The following is an 18,061-nucleotide window of genomic DNA, read 5'->3' as shown; positions in this document are numbered from 1 at the left end:
TCAATCCAAGTCTCCACCTATTGCATGCTTACAGTAAATGTCCTTGAGCAAGATACTGAACCCCAAATTCCCCCTGATGCCTTTGCCAGCAGTGTATGATTGATGTATGATAGAGAAAGTGCTGCACACAGATGCACTGTATGAATGTGTGTGTGAATGGTTGAATGGCAAAACAAGAAAAGCGCTAAATAAAAACAGACCATTTACCATATATAAAAAAATGGAACACAGGCCATTGCATTTGACATTAATTTGATCTTAAAAAAAAGTCAAGGGTTGTAAGAAAGCCACATACGATTTGTATCGTAACATGTTGTGTCGTATCGTATTCTAAATCACATTGACATTTGCAATAAGCTAGAATTTAACTAAAAACTAATTTCATTCAACAACATCTTGTGTAGTTTGATCATCAAAATGCACTTTTTAAGACTCAATGCAATTTTTTGAGATTTTCTGAGACCACATTGTAAATCTGTCATATTTTCACATAAACCTGGAAATATTCAAAACGTTTGAGCATTCATAAGAATTAAAAAACACAACAAAGTTATGACTTGTTAAGAAATTATTTAGGACTATATATATGAAATTTAGGCCATTAGTCGGACTGATGACACTAAGTTGTGTCATCAACTAATGTTCGCCTGAAATATATGACTGTGCCTCAAGTTTCCAGCACATCATTGTTGTCTAAGGAGCAAAAATCTGAAAATGTATAGCGTGTGTGTGTGTGTGTGTGTGTGTGTGTGTGTGTGTGTGTGTGTGTGTGTGTGTGAAGCGGTCAAATGCAGCTTGCTTTGCCAGTGGGGTCCAATCTGCACTCCTGTGTGCACTGCCCTCACAGTGAGTCATCTGGAAGAAGAGAAGTGTCCTTGTTCTATGGCCTGGATGTTATCAGAGAGTTTTTACGCCCCACAGGGGTAAGACTGCCACACAGCTTCTTCCCTGTTCTCTCTTTTCTTTCTCCGTCTCTGTCGCTCTCATAGGGTAATGCAAATGCATACTCTGTAACCCCCCACCCGCCCCATCTCTATTTTAAGAAGCTTCTCCCCAGTGTGAACGGGCTGTGCTTAGGGCTGGCAGTATCAGGGAAGGTGGAATGAATGAAAACACATTGTATGAGCTCCCACCAGCATACCACTGTCTCTCTATGTATTCTTAATCCATGACCCTTTAAAGTTGTTCAGTCTAGCAACACAGCTACTGGAGATACTTAATAGTAGATCACAAAGTGTATGTATAAATTTAAAGAAAGACATAACCAACCCACACATCCCCCTCGAGGCTTTTAAGGAAAGCAATGGCAGTGTAATGTTTAACAGACAACTTAGCTATAAATAACATCTCATACAATGATCCACACAGGCACTGGAAGCCAGAGTGAATGTTTCCAGCTGGAAACATGTGTCTCCGCTGACACTATCAAAGAAAAGATGAACATTGTGTTCTTACAGAGCTTCCCAATAGTCTATATAAAGTATATGGTGTTACTGTGAATAGATGCTTGATAAATAAAAAATATTAATTCAGCATAATATTCCCAAATTCGGGTTTGGAAACATATGCATAATTTCCCCCACGTTCTGCTCTATTAGAATTAACCACAACTGTAAGTTATGTAGATGTAGAAACTGTGCGTTCACAGTTCCCCCCCCGTCTAAAGTAGAATTAGGACCTTCAAATTATCTCCACTGTAAACATAGCCATTGTCGAGCCGCTGATGAGCTAATCCTCACTGTGCTGAAACCAGCAGTCTGTTTGGCTCTGTTCAAGTGTTTGGATAAGCCCAGAGGCTTCACTCTCTGAAAGTGGTTATGATACAACAGTTGAACACAAAAGCATGAATCACGGGTAGGTGGAGAATTCCTTTATGGTTTGTTCTTGAAGGGTTTTTTTTCCATGAAAAGAAGTATGCAGGAAAAGCCCCTCCATCTCTGCAAAGAAAATATTCTACGTGACCACTGGCAACTAAACACCACAGAACATTCGCAGTCAGTAGTGTAGTGCAGGTATATACGCAGGTCTATGGGGTATAGTGTCCTTCAAGGCAATTTTATCCTAGGACAGCGAAAGCATCACACGCCTTTCTCTGCTTCGGATTGGTGAGTGATGATAAGAAGTCAGAGTAAGCCAATCAGAGGCTGAGTAGGGGTGGGTCATGTCTGTGTTTGTCTTCCTGGTAAAAAGAAAATCCCCTGCTCTTTACCTGACCTCCTGATTAACCAAACTCATTACAAAAACGCAACTAAATTTTAATATGTGCATCTAAACGATTTAGAGTGAAGACGTCAACCATGGTGAGAACTTTTTAATGGCACAACCTTTTAAATTATGATGTAAACAAGTTACTTATTCAATAATATTTGTAATATTTGCAAACTTTAATATTTACACAATAATATTTCCAAATTGCCCCATAACTAATAATGTTTATTTTATTATGGTGGCACAGTCTGCCCTACACTGATCAAATCAACTGATCCATGTGATAGTTTACAACAGAAACTACTGGCCCATAGGCGACTGAGTTGCCTCAAAATGCATCATCATGTACTTACATCACCCTGAAGTCTGTAGGCCAGTAGTGATGCAGAATCTGCATCAGAAATTAAGTGACAATTTGACCATTTCTGGGGGAACTAAATATGCAAGAGTAGTTTTACATGTCACTGCTTATAACCCACAACGTTTATCCTTTGGTGGATGGGCATACAAAAAAAAAAGAAGAAGAGTATAGCCACTTCTCCAAGCACCACTACACCACTGACCGCAGTATCACACATACTTACTGAATCCCTGTCCGTAGCACTGGCAGTGATGAGCAGCAGTGAGTGGATTTGTCGGCTCTTTACTGTTTGTGCATTCACAACATGGCGACTTTGCGTTTCTGTTGCATGACTTACAAACACCCCTGTTGAGATCAAATGAAGTAATGGATTAGAGTTTAATGCATGTGTCTGCTTACGTCCTTGTGTCAGGTAAAAAAATGAATAAGGTTGTATGCCTGCAGCTAAGGAGCACCTCAAAATGTCTCACACTGTCTCTGCCAAAAATCAGTGTCTTTAAAAGCATAAATGTGACTGCGATGAAGAAAGCAGGCAGTAACATTTTTTGGCAAATTCATCTCAAATTTATTATAAAGACTCCAGAAAGCTGATGCATTTACTAGTCAGTCAAGTCCCTAAAAAACAAGTTTGTTGTTGGGATGTGATCTGCCTGTGTATGCTCATAAAGTCTCATTTTAACCTCTCGCTGTTTCTGTTTGGACCCACCAGAGAAAAACACCCACTGCAGCATGAAAGTTCATGAACTGCAGTTGGCGAACCTTTTCCCCGCAGGATCTTTTTTTTTTTACCAAGGGCCATTTTTAGAATTGTGTGGGAGAGACATGGATACCATAGTTCAATGCGTAAATGCTCCATCAATTGCTAGTGCCACCCTGAATAAAAAACTCTGGTTAGTTTTTTGTACTCTGATATTGTTAACTTGAGGCTGAGATGCAGCACCTCTTCCAGGGCAAGGGAAAACCCCACTGAGAGGTTAAAAAAAGCCAACCACTGATTCAGTCTAAATCCTGCCTGGCAGATTGCGTCTGGCATCACACGCAGCTTTTCAGCAGAGGTGGAGTCACCTTCAACAAGGCACTTTTTCAATGGCTGGAAAATGATGTGTACTCAGTGGCAGGGCTGTCGGGACCGTGCTGATAGAATTTGTGTTTATGGCAGCACGGGGACGCAGGGTGTGGGGATTGAAGGAGGCATGCCTTCTTCACCTCCCTCAGGTGGGAGGCCCATCTGCTGAGGCTTCACTTCTGCAAACTCCCAAGAAGTTCTAATTAAGACCTACTTCGCACAAGTGATCACAGTGTGATGATGACACAAGAAGTGGGCCAGAGGTGCAGTGCAGGAGACAATTATTAGGTGCAATATCTGATTAGCTGCAGAGATAATAGTTTTGTTCTACTGGGTCTAAGATGATGCAAAGGAGTTCAAGGAGTCAGATAATCCTTCATCAACCGCTTGTACTTACTGGAAAAAAGGCTTTTGGCTCTAAATTTAGACTTTTTTTTTCATTCCCAAGTGTAGTGCTGCTTTAATGTATTCTTAACTGCTGTGCCACTTTTTGTTAAGGATGACATCTTGTGATTACTAAAACATGGAGGCTCTGTGAATCATTTTTATAAAGGCTTCAGATGAGCCTTTAAAGTTGACCTCGTTCACACACAGACTGTATCCTGCCCTTTGTTTCTTTGCTTATCTTTGCCCCACTGGCACATGGGTTGCGGAACTGCTCTGCATAATAGCCTGCACAGCACTCGACTGCTTTGATCTTCTGTGGGGGGAGAGCAGAATCATCAGCTACTGGGCGTTGCTGGTCTTTTTCAAGATGCTTGACATGATGCAAGCATTAAAGGGGACATAGCATGCCCATTTTACCACAAGTTGATATGGTTCCTTGGGGTCTTAATGAAATGTCTGTAACATACTTTGGTCAAAATACCACAAGGATCATATAAAACAGCACCCTTTTACCCTGTATAAAACAATGAAGACAGACATGAGAGAACAATGAAGACCATCATTTACCCCGAACCCCGACATTCAACGGGTACAACAACAAGCGGAGAAAGCAGAATCGCGGGCTGACCTTATATATACAGTCTATGGGGCTGACCAGCGGAGAAATGCTCGTCCCGTGTGAACAGCCAGGCGGCTGCGTGCTGGAGAACGGCGCTGCGCTGCCTCGCAGCCTCGCTGCCTCCGGTGTAAACCCGGCGTAACTACTGTAACCCGGCGTAACTACTGTAACCCGGCGTACAGTAGTGCTGAACACTGCGGAAGTCTTCCACACTGCTGGCTGTGTGGCGCTGACACAAATTCCAGCTCACGCATGGGAGAGCGAGCGGTCGCTCCCGAGCAGCTGCTGCAGCCTCCCAGTCCCAACGATCCAGACAAATGCCACATGTGAGTGAATCGCGGGCTGACCAGCGGAGAAATGCTCGTCCTGCGGTGAACAGCCCGGGCGTGCTTGGGAACGGCGCTGCGCTGCCGCGCAGCCTCGCTGCCTCCGGTGTAAACCCGGCGTAGCGAGTGTGGGGACGGGGTGGGGGGTGGGCCAAGGCCATGTAGGGAGACTTCCAGTTCCTTGTTACGACACAAAACCCAGGAAGCGCAATCGAGTCGCTCAAGCATGACGTTTCTGACTTAGAGGAACTATAACAAAACGCGCGAGTGTTTTTTCCCCAGAGTTTTTGGGTTGGTAGACATGCCAGATACCCACATTAACCTGTAGAAGCACTAACAAAGTGGAATTTGCATGCTATGTCCCCTTTAAGTACATGTATGGGATACGTTTCCGATTGTAGGAGATAAAGTTATGCCTGTAGTCAACCAAAGAAAATATTCCCATTAATTGGTTATGGGTAAAAAGAAAATCTTCACAGTTTCTACAGATCATTTAAATATGCAACAGTGCACAAAGTGAATTAATTATAAATAAATATATAGAATTTGCTGCATATTAATGTGAACTTTATTAGTAAACCTAACATACTGAAATATGCCACTTCTGAGAGAGATGATGGATGATCCTAACGCAGACAAGTTAGCTCACTGGTTTTTGATGTATGACTAATGTTGGCTCTTGAGCTGTGATATGCAAATTGCTGCTTGCTCAGTTCTGTTAATCAGTTAGTCTGAGCCGTCTCCTTTAGATTGGGTTGAGTTATGAAACAATTCTGTTCTAATCAGCACTTTACTCCATACCAATACAACACTGGTGATTGTCTGACCAAATTCTCATTGGTAGGACAAGAGCATAACAAACAATTCAACCAGTCCAATGGGAAACTGCAGCCCTAGAACCAATAGTGACTACAATTGTATCCTCCAGTCCTAAACACGATGAGAATATTAATAACTTGAGGGCGCTCTGAAGTCAGTGGATGGCTGATAAAAGAAAAGGCCATACACATCTGACAATAAATACCATCTCTGAAGGAAGACAAGGGTTGCAATCTATACCACCAACCACCAAGCCTGACATTCTGCACTTAAGTCATGTGATTATACCTGAGTCAGTTTTTATTATTAATTAGATTATTTTTGTATTTTTTGTACATATTGTTTCCTTGCTCACTCCACCGAAAAAATATGTTTTATTAGATGTGAGATCATATTAAAGCTGAGATTCTGAGATGATAAATCATCCGTTTACAGACTCTGCGACTGCTGTGATATCATTATTTTTCATGTGTTAGTAAAATTAATATCTAGGGTAGACCAAAAAAGCAATCAGAAACCGTCACTTTGACAAACATCTTGAACTATTTTCTGACATTTTATAGAACAAAAAGGATAAATCCAAGATGTAGCTGCAGCTGCAGCAGATTAATCTACAGTGAAAATAATAATAGATGCAAGCATATAATATTCAACATAGCACAAAGTATTCATCAGTAACAGTTATGTTACATTGGTGCTTCATATTCAGCTGTTATTTCCTGATCGACTGCCCTGAATATACAGTAGATCTATAGTGAATGATGCAGTGAGACATGTGTGATCCTCTATGAATTAGCATTTGCACATATAAAGATTAGTCAGCTTTGCATCAGATCACTGATGACTACATACATACACATGATGTGAGTCATACAGTGACTGAGTTAATACACAGAGAATCCTGTTTTGCTTTATTAGTAGAAAATGATACTGGACACAGAAAACAGTGTTGATGCTAAACCTTGACTAAGATTAAGAATAAGTCCTTTGTCATCATGTTATTATTAGGGTTGGGCTTTTATTTTCATTTTTTTCCCTTCGATACCAGTGCTAAATTTATACTTTTAAAACGGTACCAGTGCCAATGGTGCCAGAACTGATACTTTTTTCGTAAAAAAGCACAAAACGTCAGTCGACAAAGTTAATATTTAACATATTAAGTGTGAACAGTTTAATGTATACTTTAAACTGGGCGGTGTGGCTGAGTGGTAGAGCGGTCGTCCACCAACCAGAAGGTCCCACCTGCATGCCGAAGTGTCCTTGGGCAAGATGCTGAACCCCGAATTGCCCCTTATAGAACAAAAAAAGTGCTGCCAATTAATGCACTGTATGAATGTGTGTGTGAATGGCAAACTGTAATGTAAAGTGCTTTGAGTGGTCATCAAGACTAGAAAAGCTCTATATAAATACAAACCATTTAAATAAACAACTATGAATAATAATACAAAATGACATAACAAAATCACATGCTAAAAAGGCTAACCTATTTACAATAATTTAACACTTAATAACAGTTTCAGCGCTTAATACAACAAAATATTCAACCTACAAACTCGTCATCGATCGTGTCCCCGATGCCGGGGCCAGGGACGTCCACACTCCCAGCTGATGTGCTTGCCATGGGGTCACACAACGCAGGGCAACTATTTCAGGTCATAGATCAGGCACGGCAATGAGGCACCGGAATTGGAGTCGTGGTCGTGTAGGAACTAGTGCCCATAACCCAAGTCATTTTCATAACAGCTTGGTTTTAACACCTAACCAGATCTTATTCAAACCAATTCACGCTCTGTTTGGCATTTTCTGCTTACTTGATTCACATTATCAGAGCTGGGAGTGTTTGAACCCGTAAATCCCACATACTGCACAGTATAGACGGCCTTTTGCTGTCACGAAGCAATATAGCAGAGGAGCTGGGTGGGTGGTTGGTTGGGGGGGGCTGGGTAATTATTTCATTAAGAGCGCCTTAGTCATTGTGCTGCCGGGAAGAAGAACCCTCAGCTGCTGGTCTGGCTGAATTCACACATCATGAAAGAGTGGAAGAGTTTGGAATCGGGCAACACTTCAACAGCAGTAGAGCTCTTCACATGTCAACAATGTGACATGTGAGGTGTAGACAAAATCTCTCTCATGCAAAGCGACCTGAATCTTCAAGGCAGAAGTATGAACGGCCTTTTTTTTCATTAATCCGCTAACTCTCTGCTCAAGCATTTGATTCAGGACTATGCTGAGAGTCTTTTCACACACTTCAAAGGCTACTTTTCATTTTGGTCTTTTGATGGCTTTATGTTGGTTATGTGAGGTTTCCAATTTCAAGGGCAGGTAAATGGTATTAAGTACTGTATGCAATGGATTACTCAGTCATTTTCCCCCCTGTTTGCACAGAAGCACAGCGTGGGTTTTGAAGAGGAAAGTGACAGGGAAGCAGAAAAAAATGTCCACTTGTTTGCAGCATTAGCGAGACGGACAGCGTGTGCTCGAACCACCAACAAACACTCCAGGTCTAAATCTTGTATTAAAAGTTTAGTTTTAAAAGTTTTTATCCCCGTGTGCAAGCCTGCACTTTTTGGACAGCCCTTCTTTGGCCATAGGCATGTTGTTAACATTGTTGCAGAATGTTGTCCATTATGACTAACACTGAAATGCAATTTAGCTGTATAAATCAGAGCTTGAGTCATATGCCAATGATATTTTAATAAAGCGGGGGACCCTAATTATGTACTGCAGACTGCGTTTCTCAACCGTGAAGTTCATGTGTTTAATTTGGAGTGCCTGTCAAGGAGTAATCCTAACCCCCCTGACAGTGGCATTTGTAGGAAGCTGCAGAATAAGTTGGAAGTAGATTTACTGAATATAGTACAGCTTAAACTGGCACTGAAGAGAGAGAGAGAGAGAAGTCAAGCTTGGTGAACCCTCCTCCAGCGCTTTTTCGTATTTGGACTGAGAAGTATAATCCAAATATATTGCTCCGAAATATCACATCTTACACATACTGTTACATCACTAGGTCTCTGTTGAAACTCTAGTTTGATGAAGGGCAGCAGAAACATACAGTACATTGCACACACACACACACACACACAAACATGCAAGCACACACACATTTGGTGATATGGAACACATAAGGAACAACAGTGTAGATTTAGCCAGTGTTGTGGATTTACCTAGTCCGCCACTGGTTAACATGTCGCATATTCTGCATCATGGAGCTGTGTCTGTGGTCTTTCTCTCTTTTATTCTTTCTTCTTCTCTCCACCTTTCCTTTTCTTCACGACTACAACTATCCATTTTACTGGGAAACTTGTCTAAAAGTTGATCTGAAAGGAGGCGGGACGATTGCTATGTGCATCACTAAGAGCAGAATTGTTTACCACTATCCTTGATTGAACACTACATTAACTTCCTTTCATTGTGGACAACCAAACCAAAACCTTATCCCAAACCTTAAATAACCTTAACCTTAACCAGAAACTCAGAAATGACGTTTTGCCTCATTAGGGCCAAGCCCTGGTCCCCATGAGGTGCACTGGTCCTGACAAGGTCAGTGTTAATGTTAACAAAAATAAGTACACACATACACAACCACACACACGTACATTTCCAAGTATTCTACTGAACACTGTACAGTCTGTCATTGTCTTGGAATAAATGCGTGTGTGTGTGTGTGTGTGTGTGTGTGTGTAATTACATGCTGGACACTACAGGAGTGTATATGCGTGTGATGCATTGAGATTTCAGTTTGTGTCTGTGAGCAGAAGCCCTGGCTGCCTCTTTCATCTGCTGTCTGTCAACTGCAGGTTAAAAACATCACTCAGGCTCGTCTTAACCTGACCTTCACACCGAGTCCTCCAGGCCAACAGAGATGCTAATTAGCGGTTCCCTCCTCAACCTCACAAACTAATTGTACGTTTGGATCTGGAATGGCATTGGCATACTGAGATCTGGGACTTGAATATAGCCCCTTGGATCACTGAATCCATATATACTGCATATAAACTAGCTTAAAGTCAACTTTAACGTTGTCCAGTTCTCCAATGAACATACGCACAGGAATATTCCCTCCTCCACAACATTTTCTCCATGAATATCCATCAGCCTGGATTCACTGTAGGGGTGAATGTACAATCACGATGCTTTGTGTTGATAGAAATGTGAGGTGGGGGTTGTTGGAGCTCAGCATCAGGGGACGTCGGAATCTCCACTAACGGGATTTCTTGCCATATTGTTAGGGCTTAACTATATTCCGAAGTTAGTAATGATGGTATGATGCAGCATGTGCTCATAAAATAGGACACCAGACACACATTCCCACCAGAAAGCAATCTGCTATGCTGTGAATACTGCACTTTATCTGCCATCTGTGCCATATATTTCCAAATTATATTTTCATTATGTGGGATGTCAACGTGAATTACAGAGAGAGTTTTTACATTATGAAACTACAAGTCTCAGGGAATATTATTGGCAGTCCATTTTATCCACCCCATGTGCTGGAAATGCATCACGTTTCTTTGTGTTTGTTAAAGTACCAAGACCAAGAGAGTACTTTACAATGAAGACTGGACCATCCAAGTGTAAATGTTTTACATGCCCTTTGCTGACTTATTTAAAATGAATTTTAGAAACAATGCAATAACTGCTTATTAATAATTTACAGATATGTGTATTTGATTGTATTTTGAACAAACATTTGATAATTCATGATTAAGACTAAAGAGAAAATAGTTGAGCTACTTATTTTAACATTATTCAAAACAGGCTAACAGATAAAAACTGTAGCGTCTTATTTTACTGGCCCCAGACTTAGAGGAAATCTGGACTGACAGCTAGCGACATGCAGGCAAGGGAGCACTGTGTAGCCAAGATATAAAACATTGGACTGTGGACTGACAGAGTGGGGATCACAGTGAGCATATTGCTCAGGTCAGAGCTCATGGCACAACATGGTGTCGAGGAACTGGAAATGTGAACCTTATATAAAGTTGCTCTTATCACTACTTGTTACTGGCTGGCTTACGCCCCAACAATGCATATATGATAGAACACATGTTAGCATGTTACCAATTACCGCCATCAGTTAAATACTCTTCTAAAACCACTCTGCACACAGACATTACTGTGGGCATGACGAGGATCACTGAGACAGTCTACGACAAAACATACTCGCTTCACCTCACATCCCGCAACAATCTTAAACAGTACAAAATGACAAATTGTAAATTGAATTTACATTCGTTTAACAACCAGTTTCAGAATATAAGGGTTTTGCAGTACCTGTAGATTGATTATATGTTTATTACTCTCTAGCTTGTAGCAATGTCTATATATAAAGATGGACGACGCATCCATACATCCTCCCCCTGTGCAAAAATGGAACCAAAATATACTGAATATGTGCGCCGCCATTTTTGCGCTGGTAACATTGTTTGAAGCCAGAGTTTGTGGGGTAATGGTCACAGAGTGGAGCTGCGATATCGAGGTCCTGTCAATACATCTGCCCAACCAATCAATCAATCAATATCAGTTTTCAGAGTTCAGCATCTTGCCCAAGGACACTTCGGCATGGGCTGGGTTTCGAGCCAACAACCTTCTGGTTGGAGGACAACTGCTCTACCTCTACCCTCAGCCACAGTCATTTGTGGGCAGCTAAATTCTATCATTATTGGATCCACAGCAGGGATACTGAGTGGTTGTTTCTATTAAGCCAAAAATTAACTTCTTTCCAATCTGCTTTATCAAGAGTTTAGGCTTTAGACTATAAATCATTTAATTACTTACTTCATACTTAAATTACATGATTGATAAAGTAATTAAATAATAAACAATGCATTTTTCACAGTTATAATTAAATGGGTTGATATGTTAAACATTATAAATTGCAACCCGGTGGTTTTTGGATACAGCAATCTACTGGCTGAATCATGTCAGGGACTGGATGTTCGATGTCCTCTTTTAATGGGTGCACAGTTAAGGTTCCTTTACTCCTCAACTTGTTGGGTTTTACTCTGGATTGACTATCAGCTAATTAACACCATATTGTGTAAATGCTGCACTACATCAGTAACAATATATTACAATTAAGGTGCAAGCTGAACAAATAAACCACAATAGTAAATGTTATCATCCTCCAGACATAGTTTGAACATGAAAACAGATTTAAAAATTGTGTTGTTGTGAACAGAGGAATGGAAAAAGCTTACACCATACAGTACATGGTGAAGAACATTTAAAACTGATGATGTTTGGCTTGAAGAGTGAACCAGAAGCTGTTATATTTGCAAACTGGTGCCGTGCCGGCCAACAGCTCTAATGATTTTGGAAACATTCCTCATCCTTTAAGGGTGAGCTACTTGAGAGCTTTGATCCTGATTGTGACACTAAAGAATACGTTGGTGCAGCAGTAAAAAACTCCCATAAAACCAGTTGCATCACTGCTTACACGGCAAAAAGTGAAGTGTCACTTTTTTATTTGGAATTCTGTAGCACCAAATATTATTTTTATGATGTGTGCAAGAGAGGAGAAGTGACACGTTTTTACATACATAAACCCAGTTTTAGGAAGTCAGCTTTATTAATACTTTTAATGACTTGACTATCGACTATGGTCATCACAATTTTATCTTTTTCCCACCTTCGAATCATATGATTCATGATGAGTAACAAACACGTCTCTTATCAGATGTTGAAATAATGTGTCTGGGGAGTTCAAATTTAATTACCTCAAGTGTGCTGATAGGGGCCGTTCCAGGATCGCAGGTTGTGGCCCTAACACTCACAAGACAAATTATTACCCACATTTTAACTGTCAATAATGCACCGACCTTGTAGAAGCTCTTTCACGACCACATTAGTCACCATTTACCATTGTAAATTTTTTCTCAGTTAGTGGTTTGTAGGTTGCAATTAACTGAAATTAAATGTGGGGTGATTAATAAAAACATGGATCAGAATTACTTATACTCATAACCAGTTTAAGGTGAAGATGTTGACTAAAGAGTCTAAAGTCCTGTAACAACATCAGAGTCATTGCTACAAGAAGTAGGGCTGTCGCTCTTTAAGAAGAATTGAGTTTGAATTCATTACGATGCAACCCACAAATCCTAAAGTGTGTTATAGGACTAGGGTCTGCCACTTCACTGAGGTGACAAGTCAACATTTCTGTCAGGCAGTCATTTTATGAACTCTGCAAAGAGCCATAGCTTTATCTTTATTCCTACATCAAACCCCAAATCCCAGGTTTGGTTTGGCAGAGCCATTATAATTCATCAGATTACTTGTGTTTACTCGGCATAGTGCAGTCCCTGAAACTCAAATAGATTTGCAAGTGACTTATGAATAGAATACGTTTTGTCTTGTCAACTGTTAATACATTATAGCTAGATGATATTTAAGAGACTTGTAAAAACATAACTTGGTAATTATACGATCGATAGACATTGCGATGTTGCCTCTGACAGTCGATGAACCCATTCACACTTTCCCATCTATCATCACCTCTGTGATGCTGCTAAAATGAGTCCTCGGTGTGGGCTTAAATTGGCCAAGGACAGCAGAGATGAAAGATAGCCCATAATGAGCTTTCTTCCTTAAGAATCAATGTGTAGCTTTGTACCCGAAGGTTGTCTTTAAAATCACTCTACTTCAGGTTCCTGGCCTGAACAGCCAACCTATCTATCACTTATCCATCGTTTTAAAGAGAAGAAGTGAGGTTCGCATTGTAACAAAGGGCATTTCGGGAAACACTCTGTTAGAGAATAATTCAATGCCATTGATGTATGGGTGAAGATTTCTTGCATAAACCTGTCATGCTGTGTCTTCTGCTGGCTTAGCGTGTTACCTTCCTGATCATTGCACGGCATAATCTAATTGCCCTTTGGGAATCAGATGACTTTGTGTCTGCGGGAGATAATACACAATATGATGATCAGCTAAACCAGGTCTGACCTTGTGTGTCAGTGTAATCATCTGTGGATTGATATGAATCTGTAACATCAAGGATAAGTCCTTACTGCTTTTGACAGCAGAGAGCAAAGAGTGCAAATCCATAATCTTTCCCATGTTTTACAACATTTACTTTGTGTCTGACCTTTATACTGTAATTTGAAAGGCACTCTGCAAAGATAATTATCATCGAAGCTCAATTAAGTAGGAGTCTAAGAAGTTGTGGAGTACAACTTTGCCGACAGTGCAAATGGACGGTGAATGCAGATGTGAATCTTTACAATGGGCCCTTAACTTGAAGGTGGGGGATGAAGGGAACTTGATTTGTATTGTTTGAACATGTATCTTACTGTGTTTGAATCTAAAACGGTTTCTCTCATTTACTCTCTCTTTCCTCTGCAGTCCGTCTGCTTTGAGGCCAGGCAGCTGTGTGGGGCACCGGGTGTGGATCCTGCTGGCGATGACCCACCTCACCCTGGACTTCTCAGTGTGTAGCCCCCTTAACCAGGGTCCGGGGATCAAACTCACGCCCAAATCGGTGCCTCGCTCAAGGCCTCGCTTGCAGCCCCTCTGGGACACACCCAATAAGCTTCACTGGAGAACAGTGAGCCCATTGGCCCACCGGCTCTTCAACCCTATCCCTCCACCCAAAGACAACAGGGCAGGGATAGGGCCAAAAGTCAAGGGTCAACAGCATCGGAAACCGACACATAAAGGAAAAGCAGCGTGTAAGGATTGCCAGTTGAGATACTCTCAAATGCAGACAGGTGGTCTTTCAGCTGTTATAGCAGAAGCTCCAGCAGCTTTATCCAGTGGGAACAGAGGAGACACAATGAGGTTGTTACTTAGAGCCAGAAGGCAGCTGAAATGGGACAGCTTTGACAAGTCTCAGGAGGGCCGGACTACCACGGTGGCCGGATTTATCGACTGGGGACCCACAGGTACAGATAGCATAGATGGCGATGAAAAACCGGGGCCGAATGTAACGCTGTTCGCCAGGGCCTCATCTACCACAGTGACCACAACCACTAGTGCGACAACCGAGCCCTCCCAAAGGACGGTCACTGGAGTTACCACACACAAGCCCAAAGGGCCAGACCCCACCAAGACCCCAATCAGCTCGGGGACTGTCAAACCATCAAAGCCATATGGGGACACACCAGGTAAGACATTGAAATCAGCTGCAAAGCTGATCACTCAGTGTGAATTTCATTGTTCATATAAATGAGCTACAGAAATCCTTGTTTTATTCACCTTTGGTGCATTCCCCCCCCCCAGGTGCCATGTGCAAACTCACCCTGTGTCTTTGATACAAAACAGATACAGTGCTGTCAAGATGTTCCCTCAAAGTCAACAGTGTTTGGTTGCCTTAGGTTGGTTAGTTGCCCAACAGTGCTTAAGGTTTAGTTCTGCATGTTGTCATTTTGACTAAGCAATAGTTAAATTCATCTATAAGCATATATTTAATAAACAATAAAACCAATAAGAAACCTGCATGGAACAGAAAGAAACACTATGGATTAAAAGTGGTGTCTCAAGTTTTGGGTATCTACATAAACAGAAGTTTCTAAGGCTATTCTTACATTAGATATATACAAGAATAAATCTAATAATTTTAACAAATTCATAAATTGGCCTTACATCTCTGTATGCCAACAGCCCAGATGGACCCGAGGAGTAATGTATGAAAGCTCAAAACAAACTGACTGGATTAGAAATGTGACATCTATTCAAGTATGTTGTGTAGGTGTGTATGTAGTCAGAAAGCTCAGGACAGTCTAGATATAAGAAGAGACCTTAATGCTGAACAAGATAAAATCAGATAAAATGCACACCAGTTGCATAGATGCAGAATTCTCAGCCACCACCATCACCACAGAGGCCCATGGTTTAATGGTCTGTAGTCGTATATCTATAGTCATTTATGTTGGCAGGCAAAGAGACACATCATATGTGTCGTGGAGGTGGCAGAACACACATTATTTCCATATCGGGGGAAAATGCTAAGATCAGATCAAATTTAAGACTACTACTACTATTAATTTTATAATAATATGTTTTCTGGTACCTGTTCCCTGTAATAATATTCCTGAACTAACCATTTTTACCTTTTGACTACAGTGAATGACTTCGAGTAATATGATTTTGCAACTTATCCTCGACCATACTGTAGCCTTAAATACTGTATGTGGGCATATGTGATTTTTATGGACTGTCCCTCTGTGCTGTGGACATACTGAGCCAGGATATTAGATTTACCATTTCATTAAGTCCATGTGGGACGTGGCTTTTTAAATGGGCCATACAGGTAGTCATAAAACATAAGTCATGTTTAACAACTTCTGAACAAGCGCTATGCTAATTGAGCCGTTCCCATTTGGTGCATTAATATAAATGTCATAAAATTAGGCAGCCAACAGTGAGGGTGATCAGAAGTCCTTGGCCACTTCCTATTCAATTACATTAAAATGTATTTTTTTAAAGCACAGAGGAATGGGAGGAAGTATGTAGAGCAGACGTCCAGAACAAAATATCTATTTTAACTCAATTAGCCGAAGTCACAAGACATTTAATTTGTGCAGTTTTTAATCATTTCACTTCATTATTCTGGCTTTGTGGATCTGTAGAGAGTGACTGTAGTTGGTGGTCCTAAATGCAAAATATTTTTTAAGAAATGTGTCATACCCTAATGCTACTATTCAGTTAAAAATACAAGCACTAGGCCCTGGATTGGTGCCTAAAGCAAACAAGGATCTGTTTGTTGATCTCAGCGTGTTTAGTGTCTCTCTATTTAAAGAATGCAGAGAAAAAGGTAAAAAAAAGTAGGTTTTAATATTCGTCATATACATACAGTATGTTTAAGTGAGACAATATGAAGTGTACGTATTGAATGTGGAATGTAATAGCAGAGACCGGCTGTGAGTCAACATCATAGCTTGATATTGTATCCGGGAGGAAATCAGTCGCCGCTCCTCAGTTGATGATGGGAAAATATAAGTCAGATTGTTCCGACTCGATGCACATTGTTGTATCAATAATATGAGCAGACTGTGTCCCATTAGAATCACTTTCAAAAGCTTTTTCCAACTTTGCTTTGCCCTGTGTCTGCCTCATACTGACCCCAAGGCAAGATATAATTACCAGAGCGAGGGGGGCACATCATTGGATTGCTGATGAAATGAAGCTATTAGTGAAGGAGAGGTACTTCACTTTGTCTCTGTCTCTTACTTTCTTTTCTCCTGCTTTGTCTTTGAGCGTTTTTTTGATACATTGCATTCAACTTTTGTCTGATTAATGCAAACTCAGATTAGGAAAAACAAATGCAAATGCCTTAAACTGATTATTGTAATCAAGGTAATTCAGAGCTCACATAATTATACTCACCTACATTCAGTTAAAATAGGCCTTCTGTTTGATCACCTCTATCACTTAAGAATAGATTGCATGCACAAGTAATTGCTGGGATCTGGGAACATGACTGCATCAGGGTTTGAGCAACAAGCATTCATGGTCCTTTCGGATAAAACACAACAGCACTGCGAAGTCCCATTCTTTTCAATGGCATGTGCTGCACTAGGACCACATTGACGCTCAGGAAGCTCTCTTGCGCACCATGGTCAAAGGTCATTGATAAACACTGACTGCTGCTGCCGGGCATGTAATACTCAATGAAGGAAAAGCTGATATTGTGCGTGAGAGTGCAGCATGGGCCACATTTTTATGTCTGAACCTGTGCAAGCCCAAGAGGAAACTAACCGAGCCCGGTCCAAACCTGACAGGATTCCTGTTTTATGTGTCTGAACCCTAATCCGAAACCCAATGCACTTTAAATAAGCTGCATTGACTTTGTGTTATTCTGTCCCACACACATGGTTATCGCTGGTTTTCCCTGACTACAGACATGTGCAGTGTAAAAAAAATCAGCACAGCCAACTTGACTGACCCGACCTAGATAACATTCTGTCTGAACCTGCCCTGGCCCAATGGGCTCAGGTCGAATATCTACACTCTAGTGTCTCTCAGAGTTCACTGAGTTCCACTAGTTAACGTGACACGTACGCATTTTTACAAATCATTTCAAATCAAGTAGCCACGTCAGGTGTGATTTAACAGTCAGGTAGCTTGTTGTAGGTAGGGAAAATATATAAGCCAAAAAACAGAAAACTATTTTACGGCCAGCATAGTGCAGACCAAGAGGGCTGTGTGCTGAACGTTTCCATTTAAAGGGGCCTTCAGCCAGTCTTCAATGCTTGTTGGCAGCATTTGCATTTTTTTAATAACCTATTGTCATTCTGACGCACCCACAAAGAAAATGAAGTGTTAACTGGATCAAA

General features: G+C 41.0%; 1 protein-coding gene across 1 annotated transcript in view; it reads left to right on the top strand.

Moving 5' to 3' along the window:
- ajap1 (adherens junctions associated protein 1) overlaps positions 1 to 18,061 on the top strand; it is a 49,272-nt gene that overhangs the window by 11,229 nt on the left and 19,982 nt on the right. Inside the window, exon 2 of the mRNA XM_035160451.2 lies at positions 14,130 to 14,890. Coding sequence (XP_035016342.1) covers positions 14,130 to 14,890 — 761 coding nt within the window. The remainder of the gene's footprint in view (positions 1 to 14,129; positions 14,891 to 18,061) is intronic.

The sequence above is a fragment of the Hippoglossus stenolepis genome, chromosome 6 (assembly GCF_022539355.2).
Source record: "Hippoglossus stenolepis isolate QCI-W04-F060 chromosome 6, HSTE1.2, whole genome shotgun sequence".
Classification (NCBI taxonomy): domain Eukaryota; kingdom Metazoa; phylum Chordata; class Actinopteri; order Pleuronectiformes; family Pleuronectidae; genus Hippoglossus; species Hippoglossus stenolepis.
The sequence above is the reverse complement of the archived record's forward strand: the minus strand, read 5'-3'. Positions and strand labels throughout refer to the sequence as shown.